General features: G+C 50.0%; 1 protein-coding gene across 2 annotated transcripts in view; it reads left to right on the top strand.

Annotated features, from left to right (window-relative positions):
• The window catches only part of LOXHD1 (lipoxygenase homology PLAT domains 1), a 132,999-nt gene that overhangs the window by 47,911 nt on the left and 64,488 nt on the right, over positions 1-20,600 (top strand). For both annotated transcript variants that reach the window (XM_037165012.2, XM_037165011.2), the window contains exons 8-17: positions 127-377; positions 1,748-1,883; positions 2,427-2,587; positions 3,592-3,678; positions 4,206-4,341; positions 9,502-9,656; positions 11,015-11,175; positions 16,277-16,353; positions 17,229-17,425; positions 20,333-20,525. In XM_037165012.2, the coding sequence (XP_037020907.2) occupies positions 127-377; positions 1,748-1,883; positions 2,427-2,587; positions 3,592-3,678; positions 4,206-4,341; positions 9,502-9,656; positions 11,015-11,175; positions 16,277-16,353; positions 17,229-17,425; positions 20,333-20,525 (1,554 nt within the window). The remainder of the gene's footprint in view (positions 1-126; positions 378-1,747; positions 1,884-2,426; positions 2,588-3,591; positions 3,679-4,205; positions 4,342-9,501; positions 9,657-11,014; positions 11,176-16,276; positions 16,354-17,228; positions 17,426-20,332; positions 20,526-20,600) is intronic.

Raw genomic sequence — 20,600 nt, 5'->3', positions numbered from 1 at the left:
TACTGGGACAAAGGGACTGAGGGCATATGGAAGAGGGAGACCTAGGGAGGTGGTGGCCAGGCAGGGGGAAAGCGAGCGCGATATTGTAACCTGCTGGCACTAAACCCTCTCTTGTTTCCACACCAGCTATCTCATACATTGTCACCGTCTTCACTGGGGATATCCCAGGGGCTGGGACCAAATCCAAAATCTACTTGGTCATGTACGGGGCCCGAGGGAATAAGAACAGTGGGAAAATCTTCCTGGAGGGTGGTGCATTTGACCAAGATCGAACGGACATCTTCCACATCGAGCTGGCCCTGCTCCTCAGCCCCCTGAGTCGGGTCTCCATTGGGCACAGCAACGTTGGCTCCAACAGAGGCTGGTACTGTGAGAAGGTAAGGCATGCTCCTGGGAGCACCCTTCCCTGAGTCTACCCCTCTCTTCTTTAATTTGCAAATACAAGCTCTAACTTGAATCCTGCTTCCTTTGGACCAGTAGCAGAGCACACGGGTGATCCCTTTCATTGGGCATTTTGGATGGTAACATGTCCATCTTGTCTTGCTGATGGTCAGGAAGGGAGGCTGTTCCGTACATGCATCTGAGGGCCAGACACAGGGTAGGGGATCCAGATGTGCCCAGTCGGTGGTCATAGACTATTCTGATTCCTGGTGTGATGCTTTGCTTCAGTTTATAAATCTCTCAATCAACAAGTATTTTTTTAAACAATTCTTTTCTTTAAAAAAGATTTTATTTCTTTATTTTTAGAGAGAGGGGAAGGGAAGGAGAAAGAGAAGGAGAGAAACATTGATGTGCAAGAGACATAGCTATTGGTTGCCTCCCGCATGCCCCTGACTGGAAATCTGGCCCACCACCCAGACAGGTGTCCTGATTGGGAATCAAACCGGTGGTCACCAGTTTGCAGGCCAGCACTCAATCTGCTGAGCCACACCAGCCAGGGCTCAACAAGTACTTTAAATATATGTTTGTATTGTGGGATACTTATGCTTTAAAGAATATCCATAACAAAAGATATAGAGAATTATTTTAAAAAAACCCAAAAGTCAATTCTGTCTACTGCCAACTTAAGAAACAGTATTCCTAAATCTCTTGAAACTCCTTGGCAGCTTTTCCCAATCATAATAATGCTCTCTCCCTGCCAAAAGCATTATGAATTTATGTAAGTGTATATCAGTGGAAGATTTTGTAGTGTTTCAGGAGCTTTCCTTTAAACACCTGTAATGTGAGTGGCCTGGGCTGGATAGACTTCCCTGTTCTAAACCCAGGAGCCTGGAACACAGGTTGAGATGGAGAGGGTGTAGGAGAGAAGGGTGCATGAGGCTCATGTCTAGAAAAAGGCAGGTAGTTTTTGTATTCAATTCCAGATATTAATTACCTTTCACGTGACTGATCTTTTTTTTCACATGACAAATAAAGGGTTAATCTAATATTTAGGTAGTTCGGTTCAGACCGAGATCTTAGATGTACCTAAAGAAATAGGGTGTTTGAAGGGGTCATTGTGTATAGAGGAAAAGGTTGGAGATTTGGGCTGCAAACTGGGGGATGGATGACACCTGTTTGGGAAGGCTTCTCAGAGGAGGTATTTCTTGATCTAAAATTTAATGACAGGCAATGGGAAGAGTATGCTGTTCCTTGAGGGTCCTAATGCAGATGACCCTTAACACGGCGCTGAGGAGGCTGCTGAGCATGGCCAGGAGGTGCCGTCCAGGGGACCTGCTGCCACAGACTTGTGGTCTGCTCCCCGCAGGTGGTGATTCTGTGCCCTTTCACCGGCATCCAGCAGACCTTCCCTTGCAGCAACTGGCTGGATGAGAAGAAGATGGATGGGCTGATCGAGAGGCAGCTCTACGAGATGGTGTCTCTCAGGAAGAAGAGGGTGAAAAGTAGGTGAAGGGGGCCCAGAGCTTGGTGGTCTCCCAGACAGGGCCAGGAAAAGCACAGGATGTTAGACCCCTGGGCAAGAGCTTCAAAGGGGCCCACTTCTGCTTCTTAATTCTCTGGAAAGGAAGAGAAAGGGACCTCTAGGGAGCTTAGTTCTCCAAGGTCTAGGTCACACACCTAGCCCCAGGGCTGATACTCTAGTTCCTCAAGTTGAATAAGCTGCCACAATGGGCTCGATGTTCCACTGAATGGCTGAAGACAGCGCATCCTGAATGCACCAGACAGAGGGTGGGTGGAGTCAACTCTTCTCCCTGTGTAAAACACACTAACATGCCATCTCTAGTAAAAGGAACACTGAGCACCCTCTCAAATAGCAGGGGATCCTTGGCTTCCTAACACTGGAACTTGTTCTAAAGGGTTTCTGAGAGTGGGACCCACCTGTGCTTCAGTCCTGATCACCTTTGATTTGCTCCTCTTCCTCACTGGTACCATGAACATCTCCTTACTTATTAAAGTTTTTGGTGCAACTTGACCTGTCTCTGCAGAAATTGCTTGGTCCCTGTGGGTCTGGACGACTGACTTGAGAAAAGCTGGTACCAACACTCCCATCTACATCCAGATTTATGGGCGGAAGGGGCGGACAGATGAGATTCTTCTGAACCCCAACAACAAGTGGTTAAGACCGGGCATAATCGAGAAGTTTAGGGTAGGACAGAAGTGTGCCAGGGTGGGAGGGAGGAGGGGGGCAGGGGCGGAATTGGTATTTGTCATGGGATTCTAGGTTTTCCGAGCCAGGGTAGATGAAGCTTGAAGATAAGAAGGCACAATGGAGACTTTAGGTCCCTATGAGGAGTGGCAAATTTGATCTACAGATGTACCACATGGGATGTGGTTTAGCTCTGGCCCTGCCTCTGAATCAGATAGTCCAGAACCATGCCTGGGGGAAGACACAAGTATGGAATGATTGTGAGCATCCGGGAGCCTAGCCACGGGGAGAACCGCTGTAGCCCAGAGATCCTGAACTCGGTGTCAAATTGCCTGATCTGGACTGAATGAGACAGTGAGGAGCAGATTTAAGGGAAAGTACAAATTTCAGAAACTTTCAAAAGAAATTCAGCTTTAAATTTCCATTATCTATATAACTAGAGCAAGGCTTATTTTGCCAACAGAAGTGTGGGTCTGACCTTTAAGTAAGAATAATTTGTAATTTGCCACTTGCTTCTCAGAGCACCCCACCGGTGCCTTTATTATACCACTCCATTCACTGCTCTTTCTGTATTTGTCTTCCTGGCTAGACTGCAAGCCCCTGGGGAAAGGGTACGGCTGCTGTATTGATCTTCTTGTCTGTTTCAATGTCCAGCAGTGCTCTGGGGCTGTGGGCTTGTGCTAATTTGCAGGGCTGTGTATGAATTTTGTTACTGGAAGTTTATTGCTTGGAAGATTTTCTTTAGTCTGGATCCTACTGTGGGTCAGTTATTTTTGTTCAGTATCACCAGCTCAGGCTGAACCCTAGCTCCACATAGCTCTCGCCTTCACGTGCCACTGGGCACTAGGGCATGAGAGGAGGCAGGATATGAGGGTGTCTGAAACCCATTCTCATGGCTCGAGAAACAGCCCAAAGTGGGTGCCCCCCTGCCAGAGGGTCAGCTATGGAGATAAACACATTTCACTTAGTTATGCTCACTCAAACCTTGTTATTTCTCACCATAGCTTGAGCTCCCGGATCTTGGCAGGTTTTATAAGGTTCGTGCATGGCATGACAGAATGTCTCCTGGCTCCGGATGGCATTTAGAAAAGGTGAGACACACCATCTTGGGGATGGGGAGGGGGTAGGGAGAAGAGCCAGAATTATCCCTTTATTGTTTTTTAATTTGAATTTAATTTGAATTTAGTTTTATTTTTCAATTAATTGATTAATTAATTAATTTAAACAATATTTCAGAATGATCCCTTTCTAATGAACCTGTCACATAAGTTTGCTTTTTATCTGTTTGGAGTGAGGATGGGAAAGGGTTATGGTGAGACGTGAATCTGCACATGGGACACAGGGACTTCCTTATGGGGAAGGACTTCCAAAGTAGGCTAAGGAAGTGCTCAGGTGTTTAGTCTTGACTTATATTCTCCTCCAGCACCTGATTGCTAGGCAAATGTGGGTCTCAGGAGACCGGAAGGATGAATGTTAATCTGGCACTCTACCTTCCACAAGAGTCGTCCCTAGGGAATGGCCTTGGCCTCCTTGGAGATTAGAGAGTGGAATGAGGACCACAGGGAATGGATGAATATCTTTGGTACACCAACCTACTCACCCCAGGACTTCTTTCCAGATGACCTTGATGAACACTCTGACCAAGGACAAATATAACTTCATCTGCAACCGCTGGCTCGATGCCAACGAGGATGACAATGAGATCGTGAGGGAGATGGCTGCAGAGGGCCCCGCCGTGCGGAGGATAATGGACAGTAAGTGCTTGCCTGCTCTCCATCCCAGGGCAGGCAGTGGAACGTCTTCTTGGTGTGTCAGTGGGGGTCTGACCAATGAGCTGTCTTGTCCGCTGTGCACCATCAGGCTCCCTGTGAATGCCAGGGTGGGTTCAGAGGCCCAGCCTCAAGACCATCTTGAAGGAGCCATTTCCAAGGCATGATGCCAGAGTTCTGTGCTGGTGGGTATGGAAGGGGGGTATGGAAGGGGGATGGCAGGGAGATTCAAGGGCCTTCAGGCTGGTTAGAAGGGGAGGAGAAGAATCTGCACTGAACAGTATTTCTCGAGAGTATCCCTGAAAATAAAGAAAACATCCTCTTCAAATTATCTGTGAGATGCTCCCCAAAATGGAAGGCCGGATCTAGTAGCCAAGCTTAACAGCTGCTGATGGATCCTCTATTTCTAGTTAAGGTTAGTAGGAGAGGGACGAAGGTTTCAATCTGGAGTCCAGTGTCCACATTCAGAGGGGTAATGGGAGATCGATCGTTTTACCTCTAGGTTATAGTAGCAGAGTGTTGGCAAATGCACAGCACACGTCTTGTCCTTTTCCTTGGTAGGCATCACCGAGCGCTCACAGATTCTCTGCCACTGAGTCTGAAATGAGCCTCACAGCCCTCAAACAGTCCTCCAAACAGACATTAGCAATTGATCAGAATTGGCACTTAATAAATTCACCTATTTGTTTTCCTTATGGTAGTCCTTAATTCATTTAGTAGTAAAGAAATATTGCAAACATATAAAGAGTTAAGAATATAGACAACAATGTCTCTCATAGTTCCAGTAGCCCTTATAAATAATTTTACAGTGTTACTCCTCGGGCATTTACATATTAGTAGAAGCACTGTATATACTTATTGAGATGGCTTGAACAGAGTTGAATACACGAAAACAAAGAAACCCCGAGTAGCACATATCTAAAAGAGATCAGCCAGTCTGTTCATCTAATTAGGCAATGTTCGCAGTTAGCACTCTTTTATGGGTCTTCTTCATTTTCTTTTTAGTTTTATTTGCTTATTTTTTAATAGGGAGGGGAAGACAGAGAGAAAGAGAGGGAGAGAAACATCAATGTATGGTTGCTTCTCATGCACCTCTAACTGGGGGCCTGGCCCACAACCCAGGCATGTGCCCTGACTGGGAATCCAACCAGTGACCCTTTGGTTCGCAGACACACACTCAATTCACTGAGCCACACCAGCCAGGGCAGTCTTCTTCATTTATTTGGCTATAGAATATTTGTGTTCAGGAGCCCTTACAATAGCCTGGATCAGATAAGGAAACTGAAGTCATTGCCCTGCTTCTTGGTTAGTTAGAGACAGAGTTAGAGAATAAGGTCTCTCGCCTCCTGGGTCAGTGACTATACTCTGCCTTTTCACATTCAGCAGTATGTTCTTGGAAATAAAGCAATTCTCTCTGTGAATAGCACTACTTTGCCCCAGATTGGGACATAATATAATTCATAGCCCACCAAATCAAAAACATATCTGCTCTTACCTGATCTGTCTCCTTTGTGTGCCAGAATTGAGCCCACAGACACAAACAATTGGGTGGGTGGGGGGGCTTGGGACCTAACTGCTTTCTAAACACTTCTAACCAGTTCCCATAACTGTAGCCCCTCGGTCTCCATTGCCGGTTGCGTGGTGCTGTCATTCCCGAGCCTTTCTGTGGGACTGCTTCTCAGAATTCATAGCCGACAGCTCTGATCAATCCTCTCTGGTCTGTTGAGTCAGAGGTCCCCAAACTTCAGCGTGCGTTATCACCAGAGTGCTTGTTAAGCCCCCCACGGCTGGGCCCCACAGGCAGGGCATCTGAGTCAGTGGGTCTGGGTGGGACCCAGGAATTTGTCCATCTCACGAACTCCCAGGTGACACTGCTGCTGCTGGGAGAAACCACTGTGCTAAGTGGCATGAATCACTTTTCCAGCCATGCTCCAGCTTCCAAAGTTTCGTTGCTGTCATCTGCGCTCGTCCCTCTCCCCTAGCCTTGTTGGTAAAACCTCTTTTTTTTTTGGTTTGGTGAACACTTTTAAAGAATCTGTATGTCGTCATTTTAGTGAACTTTTTTTTTTTTCTTTAAAGAAATCTGCCATTTTGATTTCAAATGACGAGCATGTTCTTGACTTTTACTTTCTCCATACCTTTACCAAAGGGTAACTCTGCTGGCCCCCAAACCCTGTTTCCCCTCTGCACGCAGAGGGAGGCGGAAGACTTGGACAGACACGCACGGGCTCAGTTTCTTCCCGCCGCGCCTGCCCCGCTGGAGTCCCGTGAGGCAGTAAAATCAGTGAGCTCAGCATGCTCCGTGCATGCCTGGCAGAAGTGGTCACGGAGCACTGATGAGTGGGCAAGAGACCGTTGAGTCCGACAGTCATAACTTCTTGTTAATCAAGCTGAGCTGTAATTATTAAATTAAAATACAGGGTCTCTGGTACTTACCCATTTGAAGCCTCTGTTCAAAGCCTCTTTCTGCTAATGGCTAGCAATGTAATTCTTTCCGATTGTCCTCAGACTTCTCGCCAAGAAAGAGCTTGGGACCTCAGTGGCTGGTGGGCTGGGAGGGACCCACAGAGAGGATCGGGACCCCTGAGAACTGCCAACCAAGTAAACCCCCGAGCTCCTGAATGAAGAGGGCTGGAATTCCCAGGTGAAGGGGTTTCTAAATTCCCTCATCAGTTTGCTTTTGGGAATTGCCTAAAAGCTCCGTGTAAAAAGGCAAAACTGACTTTTCATCCAAAGTAAGACAGAGGCAAGACTGGTGTCCTCCTTTCCCTTCCGTGTTTCCATGTTTCACTCCAGTTACTACTATTCGTTCCTCTTTCGGTCACTGGCTTTACTTCTGACAAGTGCTTTTGCTCCAGATGCTGTATCTACGCAGACCCACATGTTTGATTGTGAACTTTCTTTTCAGCTGTCTTTGTATCTCCAAATACATATGTGTATATTACTGAAAAAAAAAATCATTTGTTCATTGAGTCAAACTTTCAGATAATTTGTCTCATTCCAGACATACTTTATCTTCATTTTCAATGGACTACCAAAGAATAGTGTCTGTTTTTTAAAACTGCAGTTGCCCTGGCTGGTGTGGCTCAGTTGAGTGGGTGTTGTCCTGCAAAGTGAACGGTTGCAGGTTCAATTCCCAATCAGGGTGCAAGCCTGGGTTGTGGGTTCGGTCCCCACTTGGGTGCCTACAAAAGGCAGCCCGTCGATATTTCTTTCTCACAGGGCTGTTTCTCTCCCTCTCCTTCTCCCTCTCTTCCCCTCTCTCCTCTCATCCCCCTGTCTCTCTCCAGCAAAGAAAAAAATGTTTTCTGGTGAGGATTAAAAGTAAATAAGCTACAGCTCTGCTGAGGTGTAATGTATGCACAATGCAATGAACCCATTTAAGTGTGTAGTTCTGTGGCTTTCAGTATATTGGTAGAATCACACATGTACACGTATGTGTGTGTGTGGACACGTGTTTCCAGTTCTCTTGGATATACACCTGCCAGTGGATTACTGGCTCTATGGCAGCTTGATTTAACTTTTTGCCCAGGACAAAAACCTAGGAGCCATCCCCGATTCCTCTCTTTCCCTCAAACACCTATCTAGTCCATCACCAAGTACTGTTATTCTACCTCAAAAATGCATCTCTAATCTATTGACTTATCTCCATCTTCGCCCTTATCCCTAGTCCTAGGCACTCTCCTCTCTTTTCTGGACCACTGTGATTATTCCACTGGCTGGCCTCTCTGACTCAGTCCTTCCCCTGCGATCAACTTTCCACATGGCAGCCAGATGCTCTTTAAAACATAGATCAGATCGAGTTACTGCCTGGCTTAAATCCCACTAGTGGCTTCCTGTTGCATTAAATACATACATACATACACACATATATACATGAAATAACAAACCAAGGAAGCCCCACTCCTCACCTCGGCCTGTCACACAGGACGTGTGTGGCCCCCGTCCACCTCTGGGCCTCACCTCATCCCACTCTCCCTCCCTCCACTCTGGCCGCACCGGCCTTTCCTCTGCTCCTGGACACACGCTGCTCGTCCAGCATTGGGGCTTTGCACTCACTAGCGCTGTCTTCTCTCAGAGCTCCCTGTGGCTGACTCGTCTCGTTGCCATTTAAACATTAGAGCTCAAACGCTACTTCCCTGCACCAGGCTTTTCTGCACCTCTGAATCACCTTTGCTTCCGCCCCCACTTCCATTGTGCTTTGCAGGGTCACTCTGTTGTGTGGTCTTTGTTACCGATGGAACTCAGAGATTTCCCTGTTCATAATTGTTTATGACTGCACTGTCCATCTCTCCTCCCCACTCTCCCACTCTCATGTAAGCTCCATGGGAGCAGGAGTCTGTCTACCTCACCACTGAAGTCTTGTACTTATTATGGTTCCTCATGTCTACTAGGCTGCAGTAAACAGATACGGGGCAAAAGAATGAATGAGTGAATGAATGAACGAATGAATACATTTCACTTTCCAGCTTATTTTAAGTGAAAAGTGAGGCTGTGGTGTGCAAAGACGCAGGTCTGCCTCCTTCGCGGTGCGTTCTTCGACACAGGAAGGAACTGCTGCCCGTCCCATATGCAGCTGCGTCTTGTGCCCTGTGCTCTGCTTGGCTTCCTGGCACGTCCTTAGCACTGGAGCATTCCAGAGAGACGGAGTGGCTCAGTTCTGGTTCACAAAGTAAAGTTATCTTTCTTGGGAAGATGAGACACAGATGAATGGAAGAAAAACCTAAGGCAAAGAGGTCTACTTGGTTGGATGGAATCAAATGCCAAAATGTTTGAATTAGACCCGTGACCCCCAAACGCTGATATCTCCAATCCCCTGGGGGAGCTTGTACACTAACAATACACCTTTAGGGGTCCCACCAATGGAAACTAAGACTTAGGAGGTCTGGAGTGGAGCTCAAGGACCTGAATTTGCATGTTTCCCAGGGGATTTTGATGACCGACTGGAATTTGGAATCTCTGGTCTGTCTGGGAGAAGGGATTTGCAGGTTTGCAGGGATTTGCAATGGTAGGAGATGGGATTTGGACAGCTGGGGAAGGAGCAAGGTCAGCCCACATGAGAGCTACGGGAAGAGGGGGAGGCCATGCTTAGAGGTCGGGAACAGGGGGCTGTCAGCCAGTGGTGTCCCTCTCTCTGCCTGCCAGTGGCCCGGTACCGTGTGACTGTGTGCACAGGGGAGCTCCAAAATGCAGGAACAGATGCCAACGTCTATCTCTGTCTTTATGGTGACGTGGGGGACACGGGAGAGCGGCTGCTATTCAACTGCAGGAATAACGTCGACATGTTTTTGAAAGGCAATGTAAGTTGCAGCAATGAGCCACTGCCCCACCTCCACCCCACCCCAGCCCATGCCCACTCCCTGCTCTTCCCTGTTCTTCTGAGCCATCAAAGAGGCTTGCTCTGGGTGAGTGGAACGGGAGTTAACCTGCCTGACACCTCTGGGCTACTACTTCTGTCCAGCTGTTAGTTGGAGAGCCACCCTGGAGGGGTCTTGGTCCCCTCTCCCCCGCTGAGCTTTGAGAAGGGGGCAGTAGAGCAGGAGGACACTGGAAGGTGGGAAGAACTCCTGGCTTCCCTCATGGGTGGGCAGGCAGGGAAGGAGGCCAGGCACGTCACCCGTGGGCTGGAGGACACAGGCTGGGGCAGAGCTGTGGCCTCTGTGGGCCAGCATGGGAACTTTGCCTCCTCCACTAAGTGTGACCCCCGGGGGCACCTTTTTCATTTCCTTTTTGCAAAAGAAACTAAAGGAAAGGCACTAAATACGGGGTACAAGAATTGGATTTGGCTCCTAGCCTCTTTAGAAATGTACTGGCCATTCCCCTCTGTTTTCTTAGCCTTCAAATGAATTTCCTGGGAGGCTGTGTGAGGCAACGGGGGGGGGGGGGGCTAACCCAGCCCACGGCCAATCATTCCATTGCCCTGAGCCTCAGTTTCCTCATTTCTAAAATGTGGGGAGGGATGCCTGCCTGGTGCTGGCTGTTATGGGGATTAGGCATGGCAGATGCACTGGCCTGCCAGCACACCTGGCCCAGTGCACACAGTAGGTACACAGTAAAGAGTCGTTGCAATAATATGAGGCTTAAGGCTGCTTGCCAGGGGCAGGGAATTTGCAGACTGTTGTCACATAAGCCTTTGTCCCTCCTTCCTCTCCTGTGAAGCACAAGGCAGGCTTGGAATGTGGGTGGAGGTCTCCCTCCACCTTTTTCTATTCTTTCCCCGTTGTGTGTGCTGACTCCTTCATCCATTAGTCCCACCCTCCGTGTTCCTCTCCCGAGGCCCCCAGTGTGCTCCTGCAGACTTGGCACCTCTCTCTCCCCTTCTGCCTCCTTGCTGCTGCCTTGTTGGGAGGCAAAACTTGTGACATTCAAAAGACCACTGGTTCCTCCTCCCCAGTCAGTTCTGATCATTCCCCTCCTCAAAGGGATTGGTATCCTCCTACAGCAGGGAGCCTGAGGCGATTAGGCAAGGAGTTAATTCATGGTAAATGTTAGTGCCTTCTAGTACCTTGGATTCCTTTTAGGGGACCTTAGGGAATGCTTTTCCAAGTTTAATTGTTGGGAAAGAAGGGAGATGACTTCTGGGCCTGGGTGTTCCCTTGGTGTTCGAGTCCCGGGGGAGCCACTGTCCAACTGGCCTTGCTGTCCTGCCCCTTTGAAGGCCGACGAGTTCACCATCGAGTCCGTCACCATGCGGAAGGTGAGGCGGGTGCGAATCAGACACGACGGCCTAGGTGGGAGCAGCGGCTGGTTCCTGGACCGGGTGCTGGTGAGAGAGGAGGGGCAGCCCGAGAGTGACAACGTGGAGTACCCATGTCTCAGGTACGCGAGTCCTGCCTGCCGTTAATTTTCCCCCTGCTTAGGTCGAGGGCCCTACTTTTGGGAACACCCAGCCCTACGACCAGGGCCAGGGAGCAGGACAGCAGCGTGAGGATGTAGTTGGTGCAAAAGAGAGGGGGCCCTGCTGGTGGGACTTAAACCCAGCCCCACGCCACAGGTGATGGCACCCCAGGGTCCTTCCGTGGTGCTGCCGTGTGCATTTAAGCTCCAGAATGTCAGCACTTTTTCATGATAGAACGTGGCAATTTCAGAATGGAACTGAGAGTTACCTCGGAGAGTTAGTTTCGTGCTAAATCAAACTTTTGAATTAAAACTGTTTGTTTCTTAATTTGGATAGCCTTCCAACCATATCGCTTCCCTGCTAATATCTTTCAGGATACCCTACTTTGTTTTCATTTCCTTTCCCCAACTTCCTAGTGAGGTAAAGTTTCTTTTCTCTCCTTTTTCTCTCAAGTATTTGGATTCTTTTCATAGCCAGTTTGGGCTCTCACTGACTTCAAAAAGTTCCTGATAGAGACATTTTAAAAACACGGAGCAATGTTCATGTTCACGCGTGTGCACGTGCTCTCAGGCGGGCCACCCACTCCCATCTGGGAGGTGTACGCAGTGTGCTTAATTTGAGACTTAGGGCCATAGGTCCCCGCACGTCCCGGATCCAGGCCAAGCCCCGCACGTGTGAACAGGGTGCTGTGGGTCCAAGCTGACTCTCGAGCACTGGCCCAGGTGTCCCATGGTGGCTGCGCTGAGACGGCCCTGCTTGCAGTGGATGGGAGCAGGCCGCCCACCAGCCCAGCTGCGAACTCATTACTCTCTCTCCACCCCCACACACATGGACGCAGGTGTACATGCAGACACACATTTGCTGCAGCTGAATTGCTAATCACCCCGTGAGCCCGGGAAGAGCAGTTTTCCCCGGAGGGCTACTGGGATGATCCCATGTGAAAGTTCGGCATCTATCAGAAAGGTCTCTAGAATCTTCAAAGTGTAGCCACTGTTAGTTTTACAAGGGATTCCGTTAAAAAGATAAGCAGTGATACAGGCAGTTCCAAGTAAGTGGAACAAATAGAAAGAGGCTGAGAGTGAGGTTTGGGGAGATCAGGGAAGGCTTCCAGGAAGAGGCAGATCTGAAATCTGGGGCCTGAGAGGAAGACCAGAGTGTGGCTGGAAGGTGAGGAGAAGGGAGGGTGGGTTGTCTAGGCTGGAGGAGTAGCATTTGGCATGGGGCTGAAGGGACTGTTGAGGGGTGTCCCGACCCCTGGAGAAGGAGCAAGAGGAAGAATGGGATGGGAGAGTTCTGGCCTCTCTTCAGATCAGTCACTGGCTAGTCTGCCCTCTGCTGGACCTGGGGGCTGCCTGCTGGGGTGCTGGATGGAACAGTGTTCATTGTTTTATTCCCATCCACTAAAGAGATATTCATGAAGCACTTGCTTCCTAGTCTCATGATGTTTATAGCCTAAAACAAATTAAACTAAGCTAAGCAATTGAATTAAAGAAAAACCCACAATTTTCAAACTGTGGCAAACAGGATGAAGGAAGCACACAATGGCAGGGAAGGCCAGTGGGCGGCGCCACACTGCGAAGGTCTGTCTGTAGAAGAGACATCTAGGCTGGCTTCCTCAGGGACAAAAAGAAGAGTGTCTGGAAGGAGCGTGGGGGTTCCAGAACTCCAGTTAGACCAGAGCAGGTGGGCAAAAGAAGGGGCCCTTAGGTGACGTCAGAGGTGGGCAGAGAGCCAGAGGTGGGCAGTGTCAGGTAGGATTGCTGGGGATTTTCCGTTTTAGGAACTCCCCTGTGGTTTCTGGGTGGAGGGTGGGCTGTCATGGGTCCATCGAGGAAATGGGGGGACCGGTAGGAGGCTCTGAGGGGTTCGTTATGGTCTGTATAGTTTTGCAGGGGCTGCAGTAACAACGTACCACACGTTGGGTGGCTCAGAGAACGGCCATCTCACCATTCTGGAAGACCAGGTGCCGGCAGGGCCACGCTTGCTCTACGGAGCTCTGAGCAGGCCCTGCCCTGGGCCCCTCTCCCAGCTTCCAGGAGCCCCAGGCGTGGCCTGGCCTGTAGGCGTCTCCCAGCCCCTACAGCGTCTCCTCATAGTGTCTCCCCGCTGCATATCTGCCTCTCTGTCCCAATTTCCCCTTCTTATAAAGACTCCCGTCATTTTGGGTTGGGGCCCAGCCTAGGACCTCATTTTAATTTGATTGCCTCTATAAGGATGTTATTTCCAAATCAGGTCATATTCAGAGGTACTAGGGGTTAAGACTTCAATGTATTTTGGGGGAGGTATGGTTCAACCCATAACGTGGCAGCTTGGCCTCGGTGGGGGCGGTGAAGGTGAGGAAAGGAACTACACAGGTGGTGGGTTCCGGAGGTCGTGCCAGTGAGAGGGGGTTGGAACTGAAGGACCAGGTCTATGTCTTTGGTAAGTGGGGGGATGCTGTGCTCTCTACCGAAAAGGGGAGCGTGGGACAGGAAGCATTGAGGGGGGCTTGGCCTGTACCCTGGAGGTCTAGTTGGGGTGTGTTGTGTTTGAGATGCCTGTGATTTGAGCAGGCAGTCAGCCTTGAGAAATAAATTCAGGAAATGAGAGATTAGACATGAAATTTAAAGCCAGAGAAATGGATGAGACCCTTTCGGAAGACGGTAAAGAAAACTGTGAGGACTAAGCCCTGAGACAGGTCAGGAAGAGGAGCGGGAACCTGGAGAGGCGATGAGGATGAACTTGTAGTGTCCACACTGCCATGTACATGGTGGGGAAGCACTTTGAAGGGAGCCAGGCCTGTTGAAGGCCACACTGATGATGTTGACTGCCAGGGAGAACAGGCTCTGGGGCCCCCCAAAACCCCCAGAGCTCTCCCGCCCCCAATTGCTGCATGCATATTTTAGAAAATGGACTCTCCTATCTTGCTGAGGTGTGTGGTGATGGTGTTTGCTGACTCAGGACCCCAGAGGGTGTTGAAGAGCTTAGAGGTGGAACCTGACCTCACACGTTGCTTCTTTTTCACCTGAGCTGTTATTTTAACTGCTTGGGAGATGGGGACAGCCCAGCCAGTCTACCAGAATCACCCTGCCAGCATCAGGGAGTGGTGAGCGTTTTAGTTATGGCAGGGGTGTGGTGTGTGTATTTGTGTGTGCAGACATGTGCCTACTTGCACATTTGTGTGAGCCCAGGGAAAGAGCCATAAAACCACCAGCAGACTGGCTTATCCATTTAGCAACATCCCTAAAACTGGGCTGACGCGTTTGAAGCTGAAAGAAAAGGTTATATTTGGAAATATCTATTAATACCCCTCAGGTATTTAGGTGCAAACTGAAATGACAGGTCATGGATTCCTTTTACTGCAGGAGACAGCCTGGGGATGAGTAGGTGGTGGAGAGAATGGAGAGAGGTGGGATTCTCCTACGCTGAGGGCTGGCTGACCTGCCATCCTCCCTGTCCCTGGGCATGTGTGGCCAGGGCTGCTTCACAACCTTCTCCCCTGCAATCTCCATGTCTGTGGGAGACGCCAGGGTGACCTTGGCAGGACAGGCAGAGGGTGAGGCTCCTAGTGGTTGATTTGAGGGGCTCGAGCCATCGATCCCCTGTTCCCAAGTACTCCCCCCCACCCCGTCCCCTTGGTGCTGTCATCCAGGCCTGGAATTGCCCAGCTGGGTTTTCATGGTTTGGAGTAAGAAATGTTTTCTGGTCTGCTCAATTCACAGCACCAAAGCCCACGGGAGGTGTAACAACTTGGTTGCCACCTAACATTTCAATGCTAGTTAACAACTAGCTGACAGCAAGGTCCATGGGAATATAAGGTCACGTGCTCAGGGAGGGAAGGCCGGAGGGAGAGAAGGGAGGGAGGGGGTAGCCACAGTGCTGCTTGCATTGCCCCTGGGGAGGGTCAGTACCTAGGCAGAGGGGACTGTGGTTTAGGGCAGTGTGAGCTCCATGTCAAGAGGGCAGGAAAGGAGGCAGTGCCTGGGCTCCATTTGGTACTCCTGTGGTCTGGGAATTGCCCGCCATCACAGGAGTATAACAGGGGTAGGCTGCAAAGACAAGGTCAAGACTCAAGTACCTTGGTTCCCTCATTGCCCTGGAGCACAGCAAGGGTGTCTCTTCTGCTTCTGTCACCTGTTTCACAGACCATCTTGAGTACTGGGGCCAAAACAACCTTGCTTGCATGATTGTCTGGTTTCTCGGGGGGCGGGGTGGGAGGGGTCCCTCTGCTCAGTGGGAACAGTGCTTTCCAGGTGAACTTGTCCAGCATCTTTGCTGGCCTTGTCCGATGTCTCTGCTGGAGAATGGCCAGCTGAGAGCTGGGTCCATGGCCCACTGTGACAGATTGATGAGTCCCAGCCATCCAACCCTGGCCCTGTAGGGACCACCCCAGCTCCTTCCTGTTGGTAAACCTCACTCATTCTTGAGGAGTCAGATCAAAGCCACTTCACCACGACCCTTTCTTCTTTCTCTAAATTCCTGACGCACTTACTTTGATCTAACGTCCATCCTTATCTTGGTCTTCAATGCCTTGGTCAGCCTATCCTGTCTTCTAAGGGCTGGCCTGTGTCCTCCTTATCTTAGTGCATCTCCTCTGTCTTCTCATCACCCCAGAGCCCTTAGTGCAGTGCTATGCACAAGGTGGGCTCTTAGGGGAAAAGGTGGTTGTTTTGGTGATGACAATGTCCCAGGTGTTTATGGCATTTAGGACACACTCTTTTACCATGATTGCCAAGGTCCCACATCCAGTGACTCTTTCCCCTCTAGGCTCATCTGCCAGCCCCTACCCTTTACTCACTGCATTCCATCCACATTGGCCTTTGTTAAACTTGTCCCAGCCTATGTTGTTCCTTCTGGAATGTGCCTCCCCTTCCCCTGGTTAACTCCTTGTCACCCTTCCAGTCCTGGCCACATGTCACCTCCTCAGGGCAGTCCTCCCTCCCCAAGCTGGGTTGGGGTCCTTCGTTCTGAGCTCTAGTGGAACCATTTTCCTCCACCTGAATTCAAAGCGCCAGCCTCCCTGGTGAGTATGCACAACTGAGTGATGTTTGGTTGTCTGCCTGCACTGCTCAAAGAGCTAACAGCCTCTCGTCTGCCCCCCAGGTGGTTGGACAAAGATAAGGACGATGGACAGTTGGTCCGAGAGCTGCTGCCCAGTGACAGCAACGCAACACTGAAGAGTAAGTTGTCCTGATGGCCATGTGCTGGCCGGGCCCAGGGGGAGGCAGGAGCCCTCCCTTGGCTACCCAGAAGCAAACCCCAGAGAAGGCGTGTGCTCCTCACTTCATCCCACAAGGGCAGCACAGGGGAGGGTGCAGAGGAGGAGGCCCTGGGGGAGGATTAATCCGCCCGGCTGCGAGGTGCACACAGGCTCTTGGTGGCCTCGGGTGTGTGGCCCTGCACACATGTGGACCTCTGTTGATTAGAGTAACAAGTGATAACCCTAAAGGTAAAGAGGATTCTCCTCTTCCTAGAAGTTTTGTCATTCCTTGTGTGCAGATGGTGCAGACCTTTCTGGATGATAAAACTGAGTAACACCAGCATAGTGTCCCACTTAAGAACAGAGGGCTTTACGTCCACAGTAGGTCCACATTAGGCCTTCACTCCTGACCAGCTGCTGACCAACTGTTGACATCTTGAGCCAAACACATAAGCTTCTGGGCCTCCTAATCCTTGCTTCTGAAGTCGAGGTCAGAGTACTTCGCAATAATACTGTGCATATAATGTGCTAGATGCTGTCGGCGAAGGTCGATGCTCCCTTTGCCTCAGGTTCCCCATCCACCAGATGAGAAATTGCTTTAAATCCTTTGTCTCTTACATTTTCGTGTTGCATGCTTTCCTGTTCCTAGCACGTCCACACCTTGTGGGGCAGGTTGAACAGGTATTAGAATTCCGATGTGGTAGATGATGGGACCCCATGGGGTTGAAGGGAACCTTGTTCCAAGTCACAGGGCTACTTAGAGAGAGCACCAGCCCACCCCTGCTTGCAGACCACCCCCAACGATGCTCCTCACTACCCTGCACTAACCCCCCTCTTCCTGCCTTGACTGCTCAGACTACCGTTACCACATCAGCCTGAAGACGGGGGACCTGCCTGGGGCAGGCACAGACTCCACAGTGTACATCAAGCTCTATGGGGACAAATACGACACCATGAAGCAAGACCTTCTCGTCTCTGACAACAACCTGAAAAACTATTTTGAACGTGGCCGGGTGGACGAGTTCACCCTTGAGACCCTGAACATTGGGACTGTAAGTTTCCTTCCCAGGGCCACGTGACATCGTCGCCCCCACTCCTCTGCACATGTGTATCTGCACACGGGTTTGTAAGGGGGAAAGACCTGAGTCAGGGCACCCTCCCCAACCCTGAGTTTGTTCCTTGGTTCTTGCCTTTCTCCCAAGATGAATTCAAAGGAGAGACAACACGTGTAGTGGAAATGAGATAGCAAGTTCATTTATGAAGCACACGCAGTCCAGAGCCGTAAGCAGGCACCTGGCTGGTCTGGATGCCCCACATATGGAGGAAAGGAAGTTGTTAGTAAGTTTGCCCTATACATCTGAACCAAGGCTACAGGTGGACACTCAGCTAATCTAAGTGCCCTGACCATTGGGGTTCAGGGGTTGTATACCTTAGCCAACTTCTAGGTACCCCTCCCTCTTCCCTTTCTAAACCTAGGGAATAATGCACAGCTACAAAGACTTTCTTTCTCAGCTAGTAAAGGCCAGTTGTCTTAGTAAAATTGCTACAGAGGCCCCCTTTCCCAGAACAGTCTCAAGGGCTCCCTTCCTCCAGCTCTATCCCTGCCTGTGATGTTCAGAACGCCTGGCTGTCATGTCAGACTGGGCTCAGCACTGTAGAATCAACGGGTGAGACATGTCTCCTTCTTCCTCCCTGCCTTAGCTTACTACCTATTCTATCTAACAGGTTCACACACACATACACACACCATACACCACACACTCATGTACGCACAGATGTACTTATTTTGAAGAAAAAAATGCCCACTTGGGGGTTAATGAGGTGCATTGCTTTCCAGCTATGACTAGAGCAGCAAAAGATCTGTGAACAGAGGTTAAGGTTCTGGAGTCTCTTTGGGGATGGAATGTGTATAGGTAGTGGCTGCAGATACCACATTTTCTTTACTTCTATAGCCAGGACCAGGATGCCCAGGTCACTGGGGGACTGAAGGGGATACTGGTGTGCAGGGAAGGGAGGAGGAGGAGGAGAACTACAAACTGGAGTGTGCATCAATGCTAGGGCCAGGAAGCTTGTTTTGGTGCACACTCCCAGGCCACACCTGAGAGATTCTGCCCTAGAAGAAGGGACCCAAGGGTCCGTCTCCATCAGAACCTCAGGGGGCCCTGATGCAAGGGGTCTGAGCGCTTCATTCAGAGAAGCACAGCTTCTAACTCTCTGGACCTGAGGTTGGACTTCATATTACCACCTGCCCCTCCAGGGGTATGGCTTGTGGAAATTCAGACAGTCACAAGCTTCCCATCTGCAACCTCAACTTTCCTGCCGCTCCCCTCTGGGGAACCCCCCCTATTTCAGGTGCTCCACCAAAATGCATTCTGGGGAAAGGTCTCATGTCAGTCATGTATATCCTGTAGATAATGAGCTTCAATCAAAACTTCTTTTTATCAAAATACGTTTACATTTTAAGCTGAATTAGTAATTGTAAAATGACTTACTGTTCCTTTTATTTAGGATTTCTGGCAGCAGCCAGAAGATAAATTGGATGCCTGAGGAGAAGGGGAGGGTGTTTGTGTCCTTCTTTGTATTTCTGAAACCCCCCCTCAACAGGCAGTGTGGGCTCTGGCCACTCATGGCCTGGGTCTGAGGCCCAAGGCTTCCATGTACCTATCATGTGTAAATTACACCCACGTGCATATAGTAAGCGCTCAATAAACAGTAGCTGGTTTTTTTGTACTGCTCCATGTCTATAACAGTTGCTCCAAGTCAGGTGCTAGGTGTAGAAGTGAAAGACAGCCCCTGCCCTTACAGAACTTCCAGTCATATCAGGTAGGAGACACCTGTCCCTGTCTTTACTCTTCTAGCAGTCCCTCCCCAGGACTGTCAAAGTCCGAGCACCACAAAAACACAGTGAAGCTCTTCATCCATGCCCCTTGGCACGCACTCCAAAAGCTCACAGGCTATGTTTGCAGACATAGTCGGTTGCCCTCTGACAATTCCAGGGGACCCGGCTACATGCACTCAGTTATGGCTCTGTTTCCATTACCAGCTGCAAAGAGACACTTGGCACTCAAAATAGTGAGATCAGGGCTGACAGGGTTCTGGCACCAGGCTCATAGCTGACATTGCACCTCCAAACCATCACAGAGAGAATCGAGGGGGCTGGAAGGGGTCTCAAAGGCTATGTGATAATTCCATCTGATGTTAGAATTGCCCAGTAAACAACATTTCAAAAAATCATAAAAGCAGTTTGAACACTGAGGACCCAAGCATACATAAGGAGCAGGTGGAGTTCTATCCCATACATAAGGATGGTAACATGATCATCCCCATGATCATCTATCTTGCTTGTGGAAAAAGATGTTACAATGCAAAATAGCAAAACAAGTGAACTGAGTATTACTGGAAAAACGTTCCCCAGGTTCAAGAAGGAGAGGAGGAACAGGACACAGAATGACAGCACCCTGAGAGGCTGTCCACGTATTCTGTCACCTACAGGATGGGTGTATCAAAGAAGAATGGCAGAAATACGTGCACATCAATAGCATGGCTGCCAGATGCAGGAGGCCAACTTGCAAATGTTTGCTTTCTTGTGAAACCACCACGTTATTATTAACTGCATAGGAAGTACACTGCCTAATATTACTAAGTACATAGCAGAGCCTTCAAAGTTTATGCCACGCCTATTCCCCCACTTGCTTCTCACAACTTCCCCTGGGAGGTGAGCTGGGCTAGAGGAGGGAACAGAGACTCCAGGCACTAGAGGTGGTGTCGTAGCCCCCCAGCTGGCTGATGGCGGGTGGGAGCAGGACCCAGCCTCCACCTGCTTAGCCTCCCTCTCCTGAGGAACTAGAGACGGGGTTGAAGAGAACAGTTTGTGAGGGTGTTTGGAGAGGTAGGAATGGAGGCGTGGTGGCTTCTGGGCACTGGCTCCTTGCTCACCTGCAGCCTGAGTCTCCTTTCAGATCAGCCGGGTGGTGATTGGGCACAATGGCCTGGGCAAGCGTGCCAGCTGGTTCCTGGGCAGCATGCAGATCCGTGTGCCTCGCCAAGGCAAGCAGTATACCTTTCCTGTCAACCGCTGGCTGGACAAGAACAAGGCTGATGGGCGCCTGCAGGTGGAGCTCTATCCCAGTGAGATCGTGGAGATCCAGAAATGTAAGGAGGAGGCAGGGGTAGAATAGCAACACTAGTCCCCTGGCGAGTGGGGGAGTGGGGATGGAGGAGGGCTGT

This window comes from Artibeus jamaicensis, unplaced genomic scaffold (genome assembly GCF_021234435.1).
Source record: "Artibeus jamaicensis isolate MK-2021 breed Jamaican fruit bat unplaced genomic scaffold, CSHL_Jam_final contig_354, whole genome shotgun sequence".
In the NCBI taxonomy this organism is placed as follows: Eukaryota; Metazoa; Chordata; class Mammalia; order Chiroptera; family Phyllostomidae; genus Artibeus; species Artibeus jamaicensis.
This window is presented reverse-complemented; position numbering and strand designations above follow the sequence as displayed.